This window comes from Cardiocondyla obscurior, linkage group LG02 (genome assembly GCF_019399895.1).
Source record: "Cardiocondyla obscurior isolate alpha-2009 linkage group LG02, Cobs3.1, whole genome shotgun sequence".
NCBI classification, from domain to species: domain Eukaryota; kingdom Metazoa; phylum Arthropoda; class Insecta; order Hymenoptera; family Formicidae; genus Cardiocondyla; species Cardiocondyla obscurior.
This window is the reverse complement of record NC_091865.1, coordinates 13,070,383-13,094,084: the sequence shown is the minus strand read 5'-3', so window position 1 is coordinate 13,094,084 and position 23,702 is coordinate 13,070,383. Positions and strand designations below refer to the sequence as shown.

General features: G+C 45.1%; 2 protein-coding genes across 3 annotated transcripts; both read right to left on the bottom strand.

The window, feature by feature from the left end:
- Window positions 1-269: 269 nt before the first annotated feature.
- On the bottom strand, window positions 270-20,040 carry LOC139113227 (uncharacterized). 2 transcript variants are annotated; one of them, XM_070674205.1, is made up of 4 exons: window positions 19,205-19,651; window positions 7,535-7,724; window positions 7,023-7,167; window positions 270-6,508 (listed from the first exon to the last, which is right to left on the bottom strand). In XM_070674205.1, exons 2-4 carry the CDS (start codon window positions 7,721-7,723, stop codon window positions 6,237-6,239), a joined length of 606 nt encoding a protein of 201 aa, XP_070530306.1. In that variant the 5' UTR covers window position 7,724; window positions 19,205-19,651; the 3' UTR covers window positions 270-6,236. The 2 variants fall into 2 exon arrangements, with proteins under 2 accessions (XP_070530306.1, XP_070530305.1); XM_070674204.1 differs by lacking the exons at window positions 270-6,508; window positions 7,023-7,167; window positions 7,535-7,724 and adding an exon at window positions 8,993-14,446 and having other exon boundaries at window positions 19,205-20,040.
- Window positions 20,041-20,059: 19 nt separating this feature from the next.
- On the bottom strand, window positions 20,060-23,675 carry LOC139113222 (centriolar coiled-coil protein of 110 kDa). Its single transcript, XM_070674200.1, has 6 exons — window positions 23,138-23,675; window positions 21,352-23,058; window positions 21,047-21,232; window positions 20,780-20,964; window positions 20,593-20,696; window positions 20,060-20,484 (listed from the first exon to the last, which is right to left on the bottom strand). Exons 1-6 carry the CDS (start codon window positions 23,198-23,200, stop codon window positions 20,429-20,431), a joined length of 2,301 nt encoding a protein of 766 aa, XP_070530301.1. The 5' UTR covers window positions 23,201-23,675; the 3' UTR covers window positions 20,060-20,428.
- Window positions 23,676-23,702: the final 27 nt, after the last annotated feature.

Below are 23,702 nucleotides of genomic sequence, written 5' to 3'. Positions count from 1 at the left end.
CCCCCTTTCGCTCCAATATCACGTTTTCCGCCCTCCGAAACCCTTTCGTAAAGGATGGCACCGCGACTTCCAAACTTTTCAGCGTCCCGATTAAAAATACCGATCAACCTTGATTTTTTTATCTCGGGGCAATTCGGACCCTTCGGGACGCACTCTCCTCCCGATGTACGGGATGTATGAGGGTGGGATACCGTGCCGGCGCGATCGCGTTTGCTACAGCCAGCCCAGAGATCGCAAAGATACACGCGAGTCACAACAAAATCGCTTGCTGTTAGTGAAAACGTTTTATTAAACTCTGAAAGTTAAAATAGCGATAGAGTTGACTTCTGCTTACAGTTTTAATTGTAGAATCACATACATGGTTAATATCGCCCGCTCGCCGCCGCGACGTGAACGACGGCGGCCGGTGTCGTCGTGCGATTCGTTAAGCGATCGCTTTTCTGCGGAGTTGAGAGGCGATAACGATCGCCTGTCGATCACGTTGCAACGCTCTCGCTATTACGAAAGATTCGGGCAGAGTGTGGTGACGAAACTTTCATAATCGTCGTTCGGTCGCGCGAACGTTTATAGATTTGCAGATATGGCTCTGCGCGTGTGTAACAGTATAATTATAATTATATTATATTATGTTATATTTTATATATATATATTTATATATATATATATATATATATATATATATATATATATACACATATATATATATATATTTATAATATATATAGGAAGATAGAGTGTATACATATAATATTGTATAATAAGTTTATACAAAATCTGAAAGATCGTCTTCTGAAAAAAGCACTTTTTTTCGCACCTCCGCCCTCGCGCGCACTCACCTCTCTCATTCGTAATAATTGGTCGTCGATATAATGCGCGAATATACATACCGCAGGTGTAGAAGATAGTTTTTTCGCTATCGTAAGATTTACAAGCCGCGTTTCTCGTCTATGAAGCCTAGCCGCTAGCATCCTCTCGCGCGCGATGAGTTGGAACAACCAAGAGGACGAACGAGCAAATATCGGCGTATAAAAAATTATACAATTACGAATACTTGTAAAAGAACATCATACGCCGCCTTCGATGTACGTGCACATACATCGTTTCTTCGTTTGTCTGTCCGCGTTGTGTGTATGTTGCAGAACCCCGAGCGTTCAGTCGTAAAACTTGCGATTCGCGAAAGCTCCCGCGACTTCCGCGAGAAGTCGAGAGCTGCCGGAACAATTCGCAAACTGGTAAAAAAAAAAAAAAAAAGAAAAAGAAAAATGAATCGTCAAGCGTGAATATGCACTTAAACGCGACGTGGAAATAAGTCCGGCAATCATGAACCGCAGCTAGAATAATAATTCGTCATGAATCTACGGAGCGCCTTGACAGCGCGATGAGACCTCGTTGTTCGTTTACCGGTAACCGAGCGATTAATTTTCGAGACTGGTATCACCCTCATGTCACGTATAAGCCACGCTGACGTGTTCTCGTATAATATCTGTTTAGCTGCGCGTTAAAATAATTAATAATCCCCGGATTAGCAAGCAACGATAGTACCGTTTTTTTCTTTCTCCCCCCCCCTTCGTATTCTCTTTTTAACGCGCACTCGCTACAATTGGCACCTGTCACTCGAGCTCTCTAACGAAAAAAGGTAACGCAAATGATCAGAACAATCGACGAGGACTCGCTACACGTACTTATATATGTGTAAACGTGTACAATACGAGGTAAGATCGCTTAAGGTACCACAGGCATATCTCGATCTTGAAAAGTCTCTGGGGAAATAAGAATCATCCCCCTTCGATTACGGAATTAATGGGCCCGCGGCTCCTTTAGCGGTCTCGCCCCGTGTACGTATACGTTCACGTGCGAGGAGAACTTTTCTAAATGAATACGTGAACCTGTGTTCTACGCGCTCTAATTATATAGCTACTTTCGAGATACGGTTATCGCCAGTTTGCACGAAGCACTATGTACACGCTAACGCCTTTTTTTTTTTTCTTTTTCTTTAAGTAAGTATTTCGTCTAATAGGGGATATGTTACACAGCACGCGCCAACGTTACAGGAAAAGGGAAAGAGGAACGCAACGGTGCGATGAACGATGCGTGAAAGAGCTTGTTAGGTGACAAGCTTAGTAATTACGGGCCTCAAACTGTTGGCGGAACGATCCTCCCTCTTCTACACGTCCCGCTTCTTTCCTCAAATAAATCCTGGCAACGTGAGTACCACGTGTCGTGCAAAACTCTGCTTTGGAATGCACCAACTATTTTATCCCTCTCGTAACGGTGCAAGCGGGTATTCGTTACGAAAACAATTGCAGCGATTCTCATGAGCGTCGTGTGTAAATTAGGCAGTGTGCTGACCGATAGAAATTTCGTGTGTACGTATGCATATGTGTGCGGGTAATTTATAATAAAATATCTGTACCTTATATAATTAAAAAATTTTTTAATATAACAAATAAGCCTTTTAGCACGCTAATATATTAATTATCATAATATGAATTTTATAGTCGAATGTCGATATAGAATGTGACATTATATTAATTGATAAATTTTCTTTGGTTCAACAAAGAAAGTTAATTGTGCTCGCTTTGTAAAAAAAATAAAAAAAAAATTAATATAGTAATACAATATATTAACAAAAACTTAACGAATAAATTCGAGAGCTGTCCTAATCAATATACCCGCCAGTTTATTTTTAAACTGTGCGTGAACGAGCATTTTACCCCAAAGTTGCTCGATCATTTTTATTTCGCGTCCTCGCAAATTTGTCAGTCTTCCGTCTTGCTGGGCATAAAATTTCGTTCGTTTCTAAAATACGCGCGAGCTCGCTGAATCTCAGGCGAGGGTCGCTGGAGCAGGTACAGTTATTTTATTACTTCACCGTGAAATAAAACGCACGAGGAGGTCAGATTGTCACGAAAGCGAAACGTTGCGTGGCTCGTGCGAGTTACAATGGCAAACTTTCGCAGCTTACGCTTTTACAGCTTGTCTCTCACTATGTATTTACATCCGCCGCGGATTTATCGCTAAACAGATGCGACTAATTTTACTTAGGACTGGTTGCACCAACGACGTCGGCTACTCTCTACGTAACGAGGGCCACTTAAAACTATCCTTTATATGCTACAGCTGAAATCGGGGACGCCTAAAAAAAAAAAGGGAACCTCTAACGTCCAGCTGGAGACAGCCAGCCGAAAGCTGCCACGCGCGTTAGTGCAACAGACTGACCGCTAATGCTAAACTTACACTGCATATAATATCGTGCTCGTGTATGCGCGCGTGTTCGTACACTTGTACATTTGTGATATTACCTTCCCCCGCTTTTACACTACCGACTAGGTGGGTGCTAAATGAATGAGAGAACATAGGAAGTGCAATACGCGATCGCGAAATCCCGCGGTATATCGCGCGAACGTCGGGATCGTCCCTAATATCGTACGCCAGTTTTGTAAAACTTTCCTCCCCGCAAGTTGTTAGTACAGCGCTTTTCTTTTTTTATTTTATTTTATTATTTTTTTTTTGTATATCTTAATTTTTTTTCCTTTTTAAATTTTAACCGCGAATAACTTTAAGTGGACCCGAATAGACGAACGTGTGTATCCGCGCGCCGAGAATTATTCTCGCGTGAGAAGCGTACGTTTTAATTAAATAATACATCGAACCCTGATCACGTCCCGTCAAGTCGACATGGCAAAAACAATCGCGCAAGAGGTGAAACGGCCTTAGCGATTACCGTTCGTAATACTTTTTAATTAAATAAAATTTGTACCAAGAGTACCGAACGAACACAAATCTGATAAATTCGACGATCGAAGCTTTCTCCGCGCGCAGGCACAGACTCTTGTTAATGTTTCGCTTAGGTATAAATATATATCGAGTGTAAAAAGATAATATATACGTACCCGAGTGGAAACTGATTCCAACCGTTACCTAATAATTACCCAGCCAATTCGTGGCTCGTCTCGTGGCTGTCTAGCAAAACTGTCCAGCACTGAATTAGAAATGTAACACTCACTATTCCTAGCTAATAACGAGTTAACAAAAGCTAGATAATTAAACATTTTTCGCCGCGTACTATCTACTGCGCGTGTTAACCTATCCAACGCTCGACTGCCCGAACCGAACTGCAGCTAGGTCGCCGAGCCCGCTGACCGCTGCGGTAGGGTGAGTACGTGCGTGTGTTTACATCGGCCGGCAAGAACCGGTTTGCCCGGCGAATTCGGCAGCTGAGCTTTGCGTAAAATCAGCACACAACACAACAGTAGACTAGTACGCGGCGAAAAACATTTAGATATCTCTGTTTAGATACATGGTCCGCGCTGGACAGTGACTAGACGATCGATGCTAGACAGATTTTGTTTTTCTTTCTTTTAAATAAAAACTTAATTTTTTAAAGATAGTCAATAAATAATAAATACTTCCTTATAATTTATGGCTAGCACCAAGATAAATTTCCACTCGGGTACTCTTTGTTCTCTCTCTTTTTTGTTTCGTGTTTCTTTCTTTCTTTCTTTCTTTTTTTTTTTTTTCTTTAATGCAAAAAATGCGCCCTTCCGTGAACTCATGTTTTGCGATGCGTTCTGCGAAAATTGTTTAACCGCGAGTGTGACAAGTCGTTTTCGATTTGCTAATACCTTCCTGGAAGAAGTAACATCGAGGTTTTGCTAATTAATTAGTGCGCGAGGAGTGCTGAAAAAACCTTATCGCTAATTAATTAATTAAGTTCTTAAAGTATCGACATCGACGTGTTTCTTTTTCTAATAACTGCGCTTCATTTCTAACGTCATTTTTTTTTTTTTTTTCAGTCGTCGCTCCTCTCACCCTCTTTTAACTACCCGCCGTCTAAATCGAATTCTAATATATAAATGTGTTATCTCTACGAGGTTCTTCATCAAGAAATATCGAAGATAAAGCGACACACGTATGGAAATCAATCGTGTAAGATACCTAATACGACATTTCTGTCGTACACAGATTTCCCACGCGCATTTTCCGAGTAAAATAAATCCAATTTGTATACAGATTGGTATGTTATCAATAATGTAACCCGGAAAGGAGTAATTCTATATAAAATAATAAATGAAGAAATGAGATCGCACATATAAATTCTGCATTCGAAGAATTCTGTTTTCTGAGAAAACAAAAGTGAAAGATAAGAAAATCAATACGTTGTTTTTCAATTCAATATAATAATCATTTGAGCGTACATAAGAATACGATTTGAAAAATATAATTGAATATAAGTTATGTCGAGAGTTACCTCAAGTTCAAAACGGTAATAATTATCAAAGACATTTTTTTTTGACAAAGTCATTACTCCTCTCGGATTAAGCAGCTAGTAACGAACCACTCTGCATCGATCGATGGATTGAACGTTTTTTCTACGAAATTTCTCTCTACTAAAAGTCTCGTGATAAAAGAACGTCGTCAGACATATCGAATCCTCGGTACATCAGGTAGAAAAGTGCACTTGCCTCGGCATATACATTTGCAACGTAAATTAGTCATATTTGTTGTATATTATAATATGTATATAGATATCAACGTACGTAACTAGGATTTCGCCGAGATTTTCGCTAGAACCTGATTTAGCAGTTTCCCTGGTTACAAAAAGAATGTCAAAAGTCAATATCTCATAGACTCGTTCTGATAGTATAAACCTTTCGCTCTGTGTCTCCGATAAATAAAACGTTATTCCCGTCTTTTCAGCGAGAAAGAATTATATCTCACGGGTTTGGTTTTCTTTTTAAATTATTATTATTTTTTTCTTTTTTTTTTTAGACGCGATAGAAAACCACTCTGTACTCTCATATCTATACACATTAACATATGTACAGTATATACACAGGATGTCCCAGACATCGGCGCTTTTTCTCGAAGACTGTGAACAATCGCGACCTCCGATCGTTCATTTGTAATTAATAAGCTATCGCTGCGCTATGCTGCCTGGCGTGCCAAGCCGATTATCGTCTCTCCTCCATCCACCTTCCGTGGTTTCAACCCTCGATCGCGTGAGACGCGCCTTTCTGGGAAATTCCGCATATATTTCACGATGTTACGAAAGAATGGCGGTGCTCTCCCTCTCGAAGAAATTCACCCAGCCGTCTGGCTCTTCTTGCTTTCCTCTTCTTCCTCGGTTTGCTTTTCGTTCGAGGGTGACTCAACTCACTTATCGCGGTACCTTCGTGCGGTTTCATCGAACGAGATTCTGAAACGTCCTATTATGTCTTCGTTTATTTTATGTTTTAGGCCTCTTCGGACTGCGAGCCTTGAGAACTACGTTTCTTCTTATGGTTGTTGTGATGGTGGTGCTGATGATGGTGATGGTGCTCCCGATGCTGCATCAGAGCATCGGTCTCCGGCTGGCTCTGATGGCCCACCAGAAGGTCCAGGGTACCTTTAGGTACCGCGGGCGTTTGCTCGCTCGCTGGTGGCGGAATCGGCGTCGCGACCGGCGAGTCCACCGGAAGCGGCACGCAGTGCAACACGTAACATCTCACCCCCGCCAGGATGAAGCCTGGAACCACAATAATTGTAATTAGGGACATTACACCGGAATCGGCGTCAAGCGCAAAACGAAGGAGACGAGCACGCGCGCCTCACCGATGCGCCGATCGATCGAGCAGTCCTCACGTGGCATTATTTCATGTTCTGCAACCGGTCGCTGACCGATAGGCTTTCTCCACGGTAAAAATCAAACCGAGGCCGGGTGAGAAATCTGCGCTCGGTCAAACTTAATCCATAATATCTCTCGTTTTATTTCGAAAAAATATTTTACTTGACTCGAATCGATTTAATCCAGTTTTTAATTATTATTATCATACATATGCGCGTAAGTGAATAAAGATTTGCGCACGAAAGCAACTGAAAACATTTTTGCAGCCAGGCGAAAACGCGATATTTAATTTCTTCGGTGATATGTTAAGTACATGAGTTCGCTGCGTTAAAATTTTTTGCTGACAAGCGCTTTGCTCGTACAGAATGTCAAGACAGAGAAGAGAGGAGGCTTTACTACGCATAAGAGGGCTCACCTAGTATAATTAGGGCAGCGCCTGTGACGAGTAACGCCAACCTGTGGTTGGTGGTCGTTGCACCCGGGACGAGTTGGACGAGACCGACCACGAGCACCACCGCGCCCAACAACAGGCACACCACCACAGCGTGCAGCCCAGATATCTGCGGGCAACGATCTTCGTCAGGCGACGAATCGCGCTTACTTTCTCCGCTGTGTTACGTATATATACACGTGCGCACCCCGCTCGAGAAAAGCTAACGTCAATCCCGAATTTCTCGGCGGAGAGTTCTCCTCGATCCGCGACGCACACACGAGGCTCAAATCGAACCCCCGATTGTTCTTTTGACTGCACGTTCGCGAGTTCGATTATTTTTAGCGCGACGCTAGAATATTAAATTCCATTGCCATTGTAAAAACAAAATCGATGCGACATTAATATATCTTTGAGCTCCGCGTTTGCTACCGCAAAGTACGAAATGTCAAGTATAGGTTTCCTGATTTCACGTCAATCATATCACCGAGTGTTACCTTGCCGCATAAGTAGAGCTCGGGCGTGGGCTCCAGATTGTTGTGCCCGTGCGGGCTAGGGGTGGGCGGCGAGCCCTGAAGGGGTGGCAGCCACTGGCCTCCCAAGTAGAGCTGGCTCGGCCGCTTCAGCCTTTTCTCCTGCCTCCTACGCTCGTGGCGGACCGCCACCGCTGGCATAGCACCGATCATCCTGGATCAAACAGAAAGAAGAAGCCAACTCATACACCGCCCATGCCGTGGCAATCGCATTACCGAGTCCCGTAAACACAACTCACCGGAATTAGCTGTCGGAGCGCGGTTATCTATCGCCGGAGTTTCGAGTCGAGTCTGGTATCGGCTTTCACGCGATATTACTAAAAATTGCCAAGGCGTACGCGCGAGTGCATTTATATTTATCCTTGCGCGTGTTATTTACGATCTCTTTACTCGAAGATGGAACGCACTCGCGGCTAAATACGGGCATTCGGGCACTCCGTCCCTTCGGGACGATTTGCGCACGAGGCGGAATGTCATTCAATAAATGCAAATGGGCACGGTTAAAAATATAAGACAAAAACGCCGCGGTGCGCTCTCTGGCTGCAGCGAAGTTATTCACGCGCGAGGCCTGCGAATAATTCTCCGATTCGACAGAGCTTCAATTAAAACTAAATAAAATTATATGTATAAAAAAAAAAGAAATAAAAAAAAAGAGTTGCAAATTTACGTTTCGTCTGGCGTAGAACGCGGAGGACAATTGTTGGCGAAATAATCGGGTTAATATTCGCGCTCTGTTACCGGTGTGCGCTGATTTCGTTATTCCAGGGGGCTACCTCGATAACAACGTTATCGCGCAAATTACCGGAGCACCATCGGGTTCTCCACTTGACGGCGTGTCGAGTTAAAGCCCTACGCGCCGACGGCGAAGGGCCGTCTCGACGTTCTCGAAGAAACGACCGGTACGAGGAAAAGCTTTTTAGCGACGTCCTGCGGTACGGACTGACACCGGTTACTTTTGCGCCAAACGCGCTATGAACTTTGGTGACCCCGGTTGACCTCGGACCGGTCGATACGTCATTGCATCCGCCCTCCAGCCCGCAGTCGATGCAGCGAAGTACCAGGAGGCCGTTCCGGGTGGAAAAAGAAGAGAGAGAGAGAGGAAAGAAAAAAAAATGATACAATGAGTATCGGAGAGTTATACGAAATCCCGCGGCGACTTTGTATTCCGCGCTTGTACGAGAATTTCTTTCCCGTTAACGAGACGAACGGCAACTCTTCTCGCCTTGGTCGAAAAACCAATGCGGCGGAGATCGAGGTTTCTTCTCTATCGAGTACGAGACCTTGCCGGCGAGCAGGGTCCAGAGCGAATAAAAGACTCATAAGAAATGAATAGGAAACGAAGAAGGCGCGCGAATACGTAATTGGAGGTCGGTTTCGAACGGAGGCCCGGGGAGAGATGTCTGGCACGCAGAAGAACAATCATTCGTTAAGAATGGAGCGTTTCCATAAATATTTATTCTCGAAAAGTTCGTGCATCAAGTTGTATAAGTGGTACAATAGAGAAATCGCAATAAGAAAAGCTTTCCTTTAACTTCTAGGTAAAATAACTACCGATAGTCGCAAAAAACAGCAGCGATTAATAATAGTGTTTGTAGTAGGTAGTAGTAATATAACAACGGTTTCTTTATCGTGCGACGCAGTTTTGGCGTCTTCCTTCGATTCGGGGGATATATAGCGTTTTCTGCGGGCGGGAGACCAAAGGGGATGAAAGACAGCGCATCGATTCGGTAACGGGATACGGTATAAACGATGGCTGTATCCCTCTTCTGTCCGTCCCCTATAATTCCAGCCCCTCCGAGCGAATGAAAACATCGCACCGTCGTAGTAAATTTCGCGATAAATATAGTAATAATCCTAAATCGTTCTACAAACATATATACGTCCATCGTTTTTCGATACCGTATACGCCGTTTCGCTCGCCGTATCTATCGCTATCGATGTCGGTTCGGCGCTAGAACGCGGGAATAAAAGCGCAAGTATCAACATCATCCCTCCGCCCTTTTTTAATATTTAAGATTTCGGCAGGAATGTCTGAAGGTGAGGAAGAGGTCTGTGGTGTCCGGCAAATTTTTTAGTTTAAGTGAGCTTTGTTCGATTTTTTTTTCTCCTTTCCCTTTTTTTATTTATTTATTTATTTATTTTTTTTTTTTTGCGCCAACTGGCAATACTTTCATCGGTCGGAGTTCGCGTTTCCGATCGCCCCCGCGTTTTTTTCTCAGAGAAACGACGACTCCTCGTTATCGTTAGCCGACGACTAACGGGCAGGATCATTTACAGAGACGCGCGACGGATAGCGTATGCGATAAGGAAAGTTTTGTGTCACCCTTAGAAAACTTCCGAGAGAGAAGTCGTCTCGCAAAGCTGACGACCGACGCCGGTTAAAACTTATTCGCGTCACTTGCATACGCACGGCGGTGTGCCGTTTCGCTCTCTTTCCGTTCCCTCGATTAATACAAGGCATCCTTTTCCTCGCGAAAAAATATCGAAGTGACAACTTTCAAAACGTTAATAATTAACGAGACCGAACGAAACGAAGGGGGAGGGTAGACTTTCCTTGAGCCGAAGTTCCGTAAGCGAAATTGATTGGAATCTTACGATGAAATACGGTATTTTTAACTTAGCGGAAGTTTAATAGAATTCTAAATTGACGCTTAAATGCGTAACACTGGAGATTGAGAAGCTGCAAGTAAGTGATCTCGCCCCCGTTCCCCGACGTTTGTCGGGGTAGCGCGCCAGGGGAGAAATTGATTCCCGACTGATCGAGCTTGTCGTTGAAAAATAATGCACGGCACATGTGCCAAGTATTAATGCGGCCCTAGAAGATTGCTCGTCTAATAATTCCGGCGAGGGTGCAAGCACGAGCGCGGCAACAGATAGCTATCTGTAGAGCTCTACAGGCGGGTCCCTGTCTTCTCCAAAGATGACCTCCTCTACGCGCCGGAATCGATATGCGGCTCATGCACTTGTTTAATTATTAAAAGTTTTGCAACCGATGTGCGCGCGCGCGCTTGCAACGCTACATACGTAGAATAATAATTGTACCACTTATTTCAGGACGTTCACGTATCTAAAGCGGATGTTTCCTCCGGTGGTTGACGTTCCGCCCGAAAAAAAAAAGAAAAAAGAAAAAAAGGAATTTGTGTGCTTTGCGAACCTCTATCGTGGTAAACAACGAAATTACAATCGAGATAATACACGAGCGAGTATAGTTCTTAGCTTTAAAAAGATGTACACTGTTGGATTTTTAATTTTGCGAGAGACTTACACGTTATATTATTGTATACATATATATATTATGTATATATGTATGTATAAGTAATGTATAAGTAAGATTAGTTCGCGATATTTCAGCCTTTTAGTCGAGAATAAACGAACGCACGTACGCGTAACCCAGAAATCGAAACAAAGTGCTATACCTTTCCGACAACGGAGAGAGCGCTCGCGATCACAGAGATTCAGGGGAAACAATATATCGTGTCGATCCACGCGATCATCTAATACACTCGTGTCTGGTCGTTCACGCACAGGTACCGGGGGTGTTAAGGGGGCGGGAAGGGGAGGGTATGGGGGCTAAAGGTGCTCGTGCTCGAGGGACGATATTATTACCAGAGGAATATCTGAGTGCAGGTTTACCAAAGGCACTTTTGCACGACGTTTAACTCGGAGCCGATTTAAGGACGATTCGTGGAGCACGGCGCAATTTGAAGGAGTGATTCCATCTGATTTAAGGGCGTCTGTTATCCGGCCTCAATCTCTCTCTCTCTTTATTTTTTTATATTTTTTTCCCCTTTTTTTTACGATTTGTGGCACAGCTCCCAATTCAGCCCAATTTACTCCAAGCGTTATTTACGCGCCAACCGGCCCCGATTTAATCGTAATGAATTTCGCCCTCTCTATTTGCGCCCTTCACGTCTACCCGTCTTGTCTTTCTATCTCTCTCTATATCCTGTTCGTCGCACGCACACGCACACGCACTCCTCGTTCTCTCCTCATCTAACATTCTCAAAGTCGTAAAAGGCGTAAAAAATTGTAATTACGTACAATTAAATGCATAGTGGGAACGCTCCGTCGTCGAGGAATAATCGGAGCGACCCGCGATGGCGATAAAAACAGCACGTATAATTACGCGATATGTACGCGTGGGTGTGTAATAGTGTGCAATGTATACGGGGATGCACGCACGCACGATATCGCTTGAAAGAACATGTTCAATAAATTTATCTGACATGTAGGATGTGTAAAGACGATTAACTTTTCTTCTTAGGATCACAGAATAGTAGCGCCCGAGCATAGCGATATTTCATTTTTGAAGGGAGACGCCCGGGAGCCGGCGAACGAACGAGTGAACGAACGAACGAATTCGCGCGTTCTCCACCGTGCACAATTACGCGTTCACCAATTTTCAAGTCTAATCGCGTACCCCCTAAGGGGGAAAATTTGCGACCTTGTTCGTCCACCCTTCGCCCTCCCCCCACGGGAATCTCGCAGACTAAAGCTAGTACGTGTGTTTACGTGTAAATAATTGCTTAATGTATTATAAAAAGGAATATAGAATATTACAAATTATCGACTAGCTTAACAATACTGCTGCGCCAACAGTCGCTGGACGAATAGTTGGCCAGTTTTTCTGGCGTACACGCTGGAATGCACATTAATCGTATTTTTTAATTATTTTTATATATATATATATATATATATATATATATATATATATGTATATATATATATATTTTTATTTTATCTTATTATTATAATATTTTTTTCAAAGTTAGAGAGAGCACTTTTAGCGCTGGAATGTATATAAATTAAATTTCGGGGTGTCGTTGTACGCCGTGGATCTCTCATCAGGAGATCTCTACTTTCGATCCGCGTCGCGTGTTCGGGCGGGAATAAACTCTCTTCACTTTTCGACATACGGCTACATGCGCGACGATATTGAATGCTACAACGATATAAACTACCAACTTTCGCGATACTCAATGATAGAAAAATTACCAAGGAAAAGTTAATGATTTTAAAAAATGACGATTCTTATAGAAATTAATTATAATCTTCCGCGGGTTAACGTTATACATATACGCAAGTTGCCCGATAGCAAACTTATTCGGGAATAGATGGAAAACGTCATAGGATTTTTCTTCTTGTTTCGATAAATTCTACCTGCCCCCGAAAAAGTCTCCGTTTGCTGTAAGACATCCTGTATATTTTTTTATTTTTAAATACTCCGGTCGATAGAAAAAATTAGGGTAAGAGAGAATCGAACTTGGAACAAGCGCAGAGAATTAGTGTAATACACGCCGTCGTTTATACGCTTAAAAGAATTATTAATATTTCCTTTTGTTTTTCTCGTTTTAAGTAGAAACGAAGAAATATTTTCAACCAAGTATGTATCGCGTACTTCCTAATATATATAATATATATATAATATATATAGAATGCGTTTATCTTTAACAGCAAAGTCGCTTCGCAAACTTGTGCCTCTTTCTACGATATAATCTCCACGGATAGTATTCTTGGTCCTTGAATTCGATTCTTCGGTTCCCTACTTCGTCCGTCGAGCGTTGTACATTGTGTACGCTTGTATTTATGATTATGTGTGTATGATTATCGAAAGTTTCACTTCTCTCAAGCTCTTTCTTGAGTTTCCCTTTTGGATATATATCGCGTTGCGTGTTCCGGCAACCGCTGCGTTACGTCGCGCAAAAAGTTGCCGCTTAATCCGCGCCGGGGATCTTCTTCGAGCCTGCTGCTTCCCCTGTTCCGCTCGTCTGGCTTCGCTTCCTCTTTTACCGCGTTCTATCTCTTGGCGAGCTTCGTGCCCGGTTACGTTCGGAAGTGTCGGCCGCGGAATTTCACTTCCGAAAATACCGCGATCCGGAAGACGCCCGTAAAAATGCTGGAAGAAAAAAAAAAGCGGAACTTCTCCGCGCGTATCCGCTTGTCGCGTCGTTTTCCTTTTCTCTTCTTTTCAAACCCCGCCCAATTTAGATCTTGGAGACGTAAAGCGACCGATGGACCTGCTGCGGGTTACCATTCTGCTTCGAGTATCGCGCGTTCTGCAGCAGTTCTCGAGTCTCACTGGGCGAGCCCGGGCTGAGGCTGTTGGTGGTTGAAGTCTCGACGCGATCGCTGATAATCTCCTCCTCGGTGATTTGCTCGAGATAGAGGCCCGACTGGACCGCCGATTGATTGTCACCGTTGATCGCGACTTGCGGAGTGTACGCCGGTGGTGGGCTTCTTGGCGGCGAGCCACCGGAGCTGCCGTCGGCCTTGCCATTATCCTTGATCTCGAAACAGGTGTCCGACGACACCTGTTTCATCTGCTTCGCACGCCTGGCGTGGCGGGTGGTCAGCCCACCGGTCTCCACGTCGCGCTCAAGTCGATGACCGGATCGCGATCTAGTGAGCTGCCGTTGCACATACTCCTCAAGGTCGTCCTCTTCCTTCTTGGCGATCACGCGGTTCAGGACGATCAGGAAGATACCAACGAGGATCGCAAACAGACCAATCGCAACCAACTCGTTCCACCAGCCGCCGCTCGCCTTGGTACCCCAGTGAGCCAGGTCACCCGGTAACAAACCGCTCATCAGCAGGAAGGCTCCAAGCACCAGGAACACCACGCCGATGTGCAGCATCCCAATCGAGGTGACCACCTTCGTGTCCAGCATGCCTTGGCCGGCCGCGCGCGCTCCGCCATGCGTACCCTTGTGGTGCCTGCCATGGTGGTCCAGCGATCCGGTCGAGGCCCTAGGCGACGTCAGGCCGCTTTCGCCCGATTGCGCGCTATAACGACGTTCGCGTGCGCGACGCTGCTCATCCCGGCGCATTCGCTGACGCTTGATGGCCAGCGCCGAGTGCAATCCAACCGCGTGCATCCTGCAACACCGGAAAGACAACCCTTTGGCTCAGTCAATCCCGCTAGTCCAGCCACCCCCCTCGCGGCAAATTTCAACCCCCTCACCGTTTTTCGCGTCGTCGTCGCGAGATCTCTCTCTCTTTCTTTTTCTTTCTTATCTATTATCAACGAAACACATACGTCGCAAATAGAAAAAAAAAAAAACTAACCGGTGGCGTGACGTGCGGTCATAAAAGCCGGAAGGAAAGAAACCGATGAGTCCTTCTGATCGCGAAACTATGTCGTCGCGGGACGCGTGGGGTCGATCACGCGGTCTACGTTGCCCGTTCACCGGGAACAACGTGGCCGGACGACAATCGAGTACACGCACAATCGCGTGCGCGCAACAGCATTCGACGGCCGCTACCGATGGCCAACGAGCGAAGGAAATTCCGCGCTGGGGGTTTCAAGATGCGTCTCTATTCCCTCTATTACATTAGCGCTCGGCAAGCCCCCGGTCAGCACTAAATTTGCTACCTCTAGACTCATCTAAAAGGCCTACGGGATCTATTTACAGGGTATTACAGGATGCACTGCGATGGAAGTCGCGCGTAGTCAAAGCGAACGGCGGACGCGCGCATTTTCGGTCCTCTGCGGAAGCGTCTCCTCTTATCTCGGCGAGCGCGGCGGCGTCTCTTTAAAAAGGGCCATCCCGACTGGCCCTTTCTCGTTTTCCGTATCGCTTCTTTGCCTTCTCTCCGTACCGGCTGGAGAGAGCGTTCCTCGTGTATATCGCGAGGCATTCGTCAATATACATAGCTTTAATATTGCGCAGTCTGTAAATAGCAAAAGTAGGTGGTATCTTACGCAGTTATTTTCCAACTACTCCCTTTCTCCGTGGCCTCTTCCTCTCGGTTTCCAGGCCCCGGCGAAAGTTAAGCTCCCTCGTTTCGACGTGCTATTTTCAAAGGAGTGCCTTTCGCCATCGGAGACACGTTAGGTGCGCACGCAATTCATATGCGAAACGAGCCATTCGCCGGAGAAAAAGCGATTTTGCAGTCATTTCCTATTTTAAGAACGAGGCATAGGGCAACAGGATAATCGAATACTCGGTGACGATTCCGTAAAACGAGGCACTCTATTTAGCGAAACCAACGGCGATTTTGCAAAATTATGTTTTCCACTACTTTTATTCTGCGTGTTTTAATAAAAATATAATAAACGCACGAAAATTAAGCGGACGAGCTCTTAAGCGGTACGAGTTATTTTTCGAGTCGCTTTCGTTTCCTTCGAATTTTCACGAACGGGGGCTAAAATATATCGGCGGAAAATCCGGCGTTTCTCGTGAGATTTTTGTGTAGCGGAAACATGAAAAAGTCGAGGAAAAGATGAGTGGTAGGACGTGATCAGTATCCAGACGATTTACGGAGAACTTTCACGTCGTACGGAACGAAAGTTCGCATTGTGCCGAAAAATACTCGGAGTCGATTCGAGCGAGTACCTTGATATTTCCGAGTTACGTTTCGTATATTATTTTTCCCGTATATTACTTTTATTCCTTCTTTCTATTTTTTTTTCTTTCATCCGCGAAACGCTCCCTGACGCGTAAGATCGCATGCGAGAGGCATCGCGAAATGCCTTGCGCTGCGTGCGTGCTTTATTTATACGTGTAATGAGACAAGTTCCTCTATAAAAGGGCATGCATCGCGCAGTAATCGGATACCCTCTCTCTTTGTCGGACGACGCGAGACACCCCGTCGTGGCCTTTGCTGCGGCATGTCGGGGCTCGCGCGGGCCGTGGCAAGGACACAAAGCGGAAAGGATAAAAGTCGCTTCCCCGCGGAAACGGCTTTCGTTACTTCGCGGGGGATAAAAGCTACCTCCGCGCGGAAACGGCTTTCGTTACTTCGCCTCGCTTTACGAGACGGTCATACGCGATGAAATGCGATTCTATCTCACGGCGCTCGCCCCTTCTTCCGCGGAGGGATCTCTGTCTTGGTCCGCGTGGAAATCCACGCCGCGCGCGCGGCAATTTAGCCCCTGTTCTGCCGGGACGGGAATCGACATCGATAACCAGCGGCAAGAATCGATATCCGGCAATCAGCCCGCGGGAATCACATCCCCTTTCGCGTCACGGGGAAAAATCTCAAGGGTGACTCCGCGGATGCTCCTTCGTTTTACGATCACAATGCGCGGCGCCGCGAAAGCGTTTCCTGCCCCACGATCAATAAAACCATCCCCCATACCCCTTGCAGAACGCAAACGCGAAGTACACACGAGGACACGAGATAGTGGCGGTGTGCACTATGTACATCGTGTGAGCCACGCATGTGTGCTGCGAGAAAGCCCACGCTACGAGAAGCACGCCTCTCGCGCCCTCCGCCGCCATCCGGAAAAAAAAGGGTGAAAATTAAGGCGAGGTTAATTTCCCGACTTTCCTATCTCGTCTCTTTCTCTCTCTCTCTCTCTCTCTCATTTTCTCTCTTTCTCTCTCTCTCTTTCTATCTCTTCTTCCCTTTCGCCCGTCGAATCGACCGGTTTTTTTTTTTTTTTTTTTTGCGATACGCAAAAGCGGACCGGAGAGAACGTCGGAGAAGAACGGACTCGAGTAACACGAAAGAGAATAAAACGTAGAGGAGGAAAAAGGAAAGCAAAGTGCAAAGAGGAAAATGTATTCGTTTTCCCTCGCGAGGGTGACTGACGGCGTAATGAGATCCGCGCAAAGTGCTGAGCAAATATATATATATAGATACGTGTATATCGATGCGAAGTTGAGAGTTAAAGCAAACGAAGGTAGTGGTCTATAACCGACGCGCCGAGTTAAGTAACGAATTAACCACCGAGCTCCTCGAAGTCGCGGAAAGTTTCGCGGGGGCGAGTAATCAGCGTATCTGACTCTCAGGATATCCACGCGGATGAAACCAGAATATTACATTAATGGAAAGACGACACTTTCGCTCTGGGGGATTCCCGCCACCATAAGGGGTGTTTCCGCCCGCAGAAACGCCTCGTGACCAACACACCCCGGCGTTCTAATTACGCACTTTACGCTACCCATTAACACCGTTTCATCCGGAGGCTTTATTTTTCGCAATTTCGCTTTATCACGACCTTTCGAAGGCGAGAAAAAAAAAAGAGAGAGAGAGAAAGAAAAGATAAAACTAACGTCAGCGAGTCATTAATTTTTTTTTTTTTTTTTTCTTCTGTTTGTTTTTCATTACTTCACGCCGACGCGAACGGTTCGCTCGCCATTTCACGAAATTATTACGAACGCCCATTCGTTTCGCGTTATTGTCGTTGGCGTCTGGCGCACGGCCAAACGCGAAGCTTGGCCGTTCGTCGAGCGAATTTACAACGCAAACGTTTGTACGCGAGATACGCGCCGATGACGGCAAACAGCGGTGTGACACACGGCCCGTTGTTTCGTTTACATCCGCGACGGTAATTCACGTGCCAGCCGAGTCCTGCCAAAACAGATCGCAACCCTCGCGAGTAATGAAGCACGAAGCGGACGAATGATGACGCAAATCCCGACGTATCCGGGTCACGTATCCGAGAGTTCGCTGGCGGGGGAGTCTCTGCATCCCTCGTGGAGTACACCACCGTGGCCGAGCCGCGGTGGCTCTCGCGACCAGCCTATTCCGCAGTCATCGACCGGGACGAACGAGTTCGTGTTTACGTTCGCACGAGGAAAACGCTGGAACGTCGCGTGCTCATCAGTGGAAAACCCCGCGCCGAGGCTTCTTCCGACCCGTGACCAAGACGAGAACGGGGAGGACGAGAGGGATTATTTTTCTTGGCCGCGAGACCGACCGGCTGCCAACCGAGGGAAGAATCGACTTCCGCCTGCGAAAGACGCGCGGATCTCTCTTTTCCCCTCAGATAATAGCGGTGCGAGAATAAATTCGCGCGAAACTAGATTCGGACGTCAATTTCCTGCGCGTCCGGTCGATCGCCGCGCGCCTTGTAAAACGCTCCGATCGATTTTCCCCCCCGAAACGATCCCACCCCCGCGGGCGAAGTCGCTCGTCGGATGCGCCCTGATCGGCCGGCCGTGTCGCAGGAGCAGGTAACCTGTTGCCAGACCACGTATACATCCACGCCCGCGATGACACCGGGCGAAACGGTGTGCGGCGGTCGATCGATGATAAACCGCGCGAGTAGCTGCTGCTGCTGCTGCTGCTGCTCGGCCGAGTGCCGAGCGCAACGGCAATTAATTAGAATTGAGAAATTGCGACCGCGAATCCGCGCGGATGATCCTTCCATCCGGATAACAGCGGCCGCCGGAGACGAGATTTCCGTTCCGTTTCGCGGTGGCACCGCTATAAATATCGCGCGGTCGCGAGGGGAAGAAAAAAAAAGGGAAAAAGGGAAAGAAAAAAAAAAGGGGGAGGTCGCGACGCGACGGGATGGGGAAGGTCGGCTCGGGTGGAGGAGCGCGAAAGGGATACGCGTTTACCGCTAGAAACGGACGGCTACGCCATACGGGGACTAAAATATCTCGCGACGCCGTTCCGCCCGTCCACCTCTCGGAATAGAATTTCCGCGACATGGACGCGCGTCCTCCTTGCCTGCAGCGTACTTAAGACTGCACCGGGAGTCCTCCGCGACGTAGACGCGGGCAAATAAACGCGGCTACTTTCAACCTCGTCGCTCTACGAGAAACGCGTCCCTCCTCGAGTAATAAAAATAAAAGAAAATTATTTAAAAAAAAAAAAAAAAAAAAAGGAGCTTTCGCGGCAATGATGAAACCTTCCCGCGCATGTCAATCGAAGCAAGCTTGCGGAAAAGCGATTTACCTGATTGTCGGCGAGTTTCAGCTCTCTCTTCTCCAAAGGATAAAACGGGCGAGTCCGTCCGTCGCACCGATGACGCTTCACGCCATGAACTTCCCTCCCGATGGCGAAGCGTCCCACCCCCGTGGAATTAGAAAATCGGGCTGCGGGCCGCTCCTCGCGCGTATCCTCTCGTCGTGCCTCTGGGGTCGAATCCTCGGTTTCTTCCTCGCGAGAGGGCCTCCCCGGAAGTCGTTACATCTTCCACGGAAAGTCGCGTTCTTTCCTCAACGTCGGCGGCGGTGACGGATGCTGACCGCGGGAAATAGCTACCCTTCCGCCTTCTCTCCTCTTCTATCTTCTCTTCGCGATCCTCTCTGCTTTCCTGCGAGGTGTGAATTTTCGCGCGCGCACCCACCCGTCCGTTTCGTCGCGAGAGACCGTTGACGAGTAAAGCGGACTTCTAATGTTGTACTAAATACGAGCGCGCGAGTCGGAGGACACGCCTCTGCGAAGTATGGCGCAGACTCGGATATTCCGCGCTTTGCGGAACGCCAAGCGGAAGCCTGCAGGGGTTCCGCTAAACTCCGACGATAGAGCACTCGATACGCGCAAGTCATCGCGCGGCCGGTGGCGGTCGCCCTCTTGAGACGTAATCCTCAAAGTATGTCATCGTGAAGTTAGCGGATATTCGATAACGAGGATGAACGGCCAGAACAACCGCGAGATTTATCTTCTTTTAAACCGGTCGAATGATAATTGACGACGCGGCTAAAGGTGGGCATCTGTAAGCAAGACCGGACATCACGTATAATTCAAACGGCACAAGGAATGATGAAGGGAACTTAGCACATGATTAAATATTTGAAAAAACAGAATTTTTTTTTTTTTTTATAATTAGACAGAGGATTGTACCCTCGGAATTAATCTTTTGACAATAAAATCAATTTATTGCCTGCACATTTTGTTTTAATAATTACCTTTCAGCTTCAATAAGTTAAAAATAAGAAGCCATGTATATATATATTGAATATAAACGTATCACAGATAAGTATCGTACATCAGTCAAAAAATGCGACAGTAATATAAAATTAATTTATCCGAAAAATCAGGCACTAGTGCTTTTTGAAGGATAGGAGCAGCTAACGCTTCAAATAATACAACTGTTGTACTCTGCGCGTGAAATTCCGCTCTCTAACAGCGAGAATTGAAAAGTGTTGCTTAATCAATATCGTAAGGCACTCTGTCTCATCGCCACGGCTTCCTCACGGCGCCCGTACTCGTGCTTCTTCTGATACCTTGATCTGCAATACGGAAATATGTTCTGCTTGAAATATATTTCATTAAAATAAATAAATTAAATAAACGACTCTAACTCTAAAATTAAATAAACGACTGGTAACAAAACTTACGCAATGTGTTCGGCGACGCGAGTTTGTCTCTCATATCCGAGGTCCATGTTTGACACCGAGATCTGGTGAGGCACCTTTTAAACGGTCGCTGGTACTTTGCCATTCTAAATAATCACAGAGGCATAATAGTTATACGGTATGACGGAATTCCATGACGTGCAACGACGAGAAAAAAAGCTGCGCTTACGTAGACTCGAATTCCTTCAAGTTCTTCCTAGCCAAGGTCTTCTGAGTTGCAAACGAGTATGAGCGAGAAGAAGTCGGACGTTCCGCTCGAGACTCTTTGATTTCGCGATCCTGCGCGATTACTTTCATTCTGTTTGTCGGCGACTGGGCGAATAATTCAACTATATTCATGGACGCCGCGTCGCACTTGAAAACGTTAAATCGTTGAATAGTTACACGCTTTTTTTTGAGAATTTTTTAATTCTTTTTAAACAAACTTGTAAATTACCTGTAACTGAAGACGATGGAGGAAGTCTACTTCCGCCGAATTTAAAGGCGCGTCAACATGCAATTTAAGCATGCATTGCAACGCCTCTTTATATACCTTTTTTAAGGTGATAACGCGCTCGGTCTTCATTAATCTACGAACCAAGTAACCACGCGCGTAGGCGTTGATGATATTCACTGCTTGTACCTACAAAAAAACCATAATTCTAATACCTTTTTTTTAAAAAACAAAATAATGATAGAATACAGGCTATCCCATAGTAAACGGATACTCTGCATATTAGAAATTCTATTTAAATTACTCACGTGTTTATCCTGATATACTGTGTCTAGCACCGGTACATGCTTCGCATTACTATCTAAGGGAAATAACTGCCTGCTCACATTAGAATTTTTATATACAACAAGATCACGCGACTCGTAACTACTGTTAACATCATTATTACCGTTATTATTGTTATCATTGTTGTTATTATAATATGCAGTATCGCACAAACTCAATTTTTTTACGAAATCAACATCGAGAGTCGCCGGAGAATTGTCCGCGGTATAGGATTGACGTTTGAGTAGGTATACATTTTTAGATGGAAAATAATCCAGCGGACATACGATCACTCGATTCGCCAATGTTGATTTAATATTATAGCGGATACTATTGGGGGAATTTATATTCGATCGTTGTCTCATTTCGTGACTTACCGATCTCGTTTCGTCGTTCGACATTGATCGATTTAACGTAGCATTTGATTCATTCCCTTGACGCGGCACTCCGGAAGCACATTTTCGTATTTCGGTTAGCAAGAGCATTTGTTGTTTCTGGAATTCTGCTTGTAGCAACGATTGCTCTTTCCGCTGACGATGTATCAGCTCCATCATTTGCTTCTTGTGCATTTCTTCGATTTCTTTGTAAATCGTCAGGAGTTTATCCGGCGTGGAAGACTTGGTTTTGATATTTGAATCGCGATTCTCTTCGATCTTTTCCTTTCTATTAAGCTGTTTCTCATCTTCTGGATTTTCTCTACTCGATAAATTTAATATACCAGAGTCACTATCTTTTTCTGATTTTTCTGAGGAACTCTGCTTTTTCAAATCTGTATTAGAGCTATGATTATGTTTAGTTGGCGTGACATCCAATTTATGTGCATCTTCTTCAACAATTGTTGCTTTGGTATCGGTGGATTTGACTTGATGAGATTCTGTTGAACTATCAGAAATACTATGTTGAAAAGCTGATATTTTCTCTATACATTCTAATCGATCTAAAGCTTCAACGTCTGACATAAATTGCTTGTTCTCCCATTCCACCTTAGGCTGCACAATGTTCCATTGTTTTCGTTGAGACGTAGTAGTACGCGTGGGAATGTAGTTCTCACCTATCAGTTCCATATTCGCATGGGCAAGCAATACTGGGCTGGGTGTATCTAATACATAGGAATTTTGGCGTGACAATTTAGGTGGATTTTCAGTTTCTTTCAAAACTCCTATGGAAGAAGACGTATCCTCCTCGTCGTTACTTAATGTTATTGGGACTATGTCCAGTGTTCTTGGCACCTCAGGTTTCCAATTCTCTGTTGTTACATCTTCATTTGGTGTTGCTACCTCTAATACATTGATACATTTATTTTCTTCAATCATGGCAACTATAGGTTGGGAATCATTAACAATATCTTTTGGCAAACAAACTTGATATTGCGAGTCTTTTTGTACGTCTGATATGGAGGACTGAATATCTTGGCCATCTTTGGTTTCACCAGCATCTTGAATCATGGGTTCAACAATAGTCAACTTAGAATGAGAGTCACTATTGTTGGTATCGCTGGTGACGATGTCACGGCTGGACACGTCGCTATCTGAACTGTATCTAATATTCCTTAATTTGTCTACTGTTACGTCAGCTTCCAACCATTTATCTCGAATGTCGCATTCGACAAGCCTTCTGTCCCTCAAGTTTTCCTCCACTTTAACCGCCAAAGACCTGTAACGTCTCATTTCCTCCTTGACGTCGTCGGTCATCTAGAACCGCCATAATATTAACGTAAAGCAATTTATTACAAGAGATATAGCTAAATAATGGTAGTTAATAAATATTTACCAGTGGTGGAAGAAGCGGTATCCCATTAATTTTCATACAAGAGGTATAAAACTCCTGCTGCATGTTTAACGTGCGATCTCGAGGATATGTATACCTTGTCACAATTCACCACAATTTTCTCAAGAAAGCGATTCAATTGACGTTACGTTTCCTTACCTCAAAGCTTTTTTTTCAAATTGTCACGCCGAGTTTTGTTATTATTTAAATACCCAAAATATGATAACCAAGAGAACGAAATGAGCCTCGGCGTCGAGGACGCTTTCATTGAACATGGCTACTTCCAGTAGAATGTCAAGTCTAGAGTAATCTAGACAATTCATACTCCTCGGCCGGCAATTTAAATTATTAAAAATTATCACGCGCGAATCCAGAAATAATTGTATGTACTACAAGGCAGAAACGTATTATCAACGCGAAATTTTATTTATCACGAATAAAAATAATTGTGTATATTTGGCATTTGCAAGTTAAAAATTATTTAAAATTCTTTAGAATTTCTTTTGTAGTTAAAAAAATTTTTTTTGCGAATTATTAACAACTGAAATTACATACATTTAATTAGCAA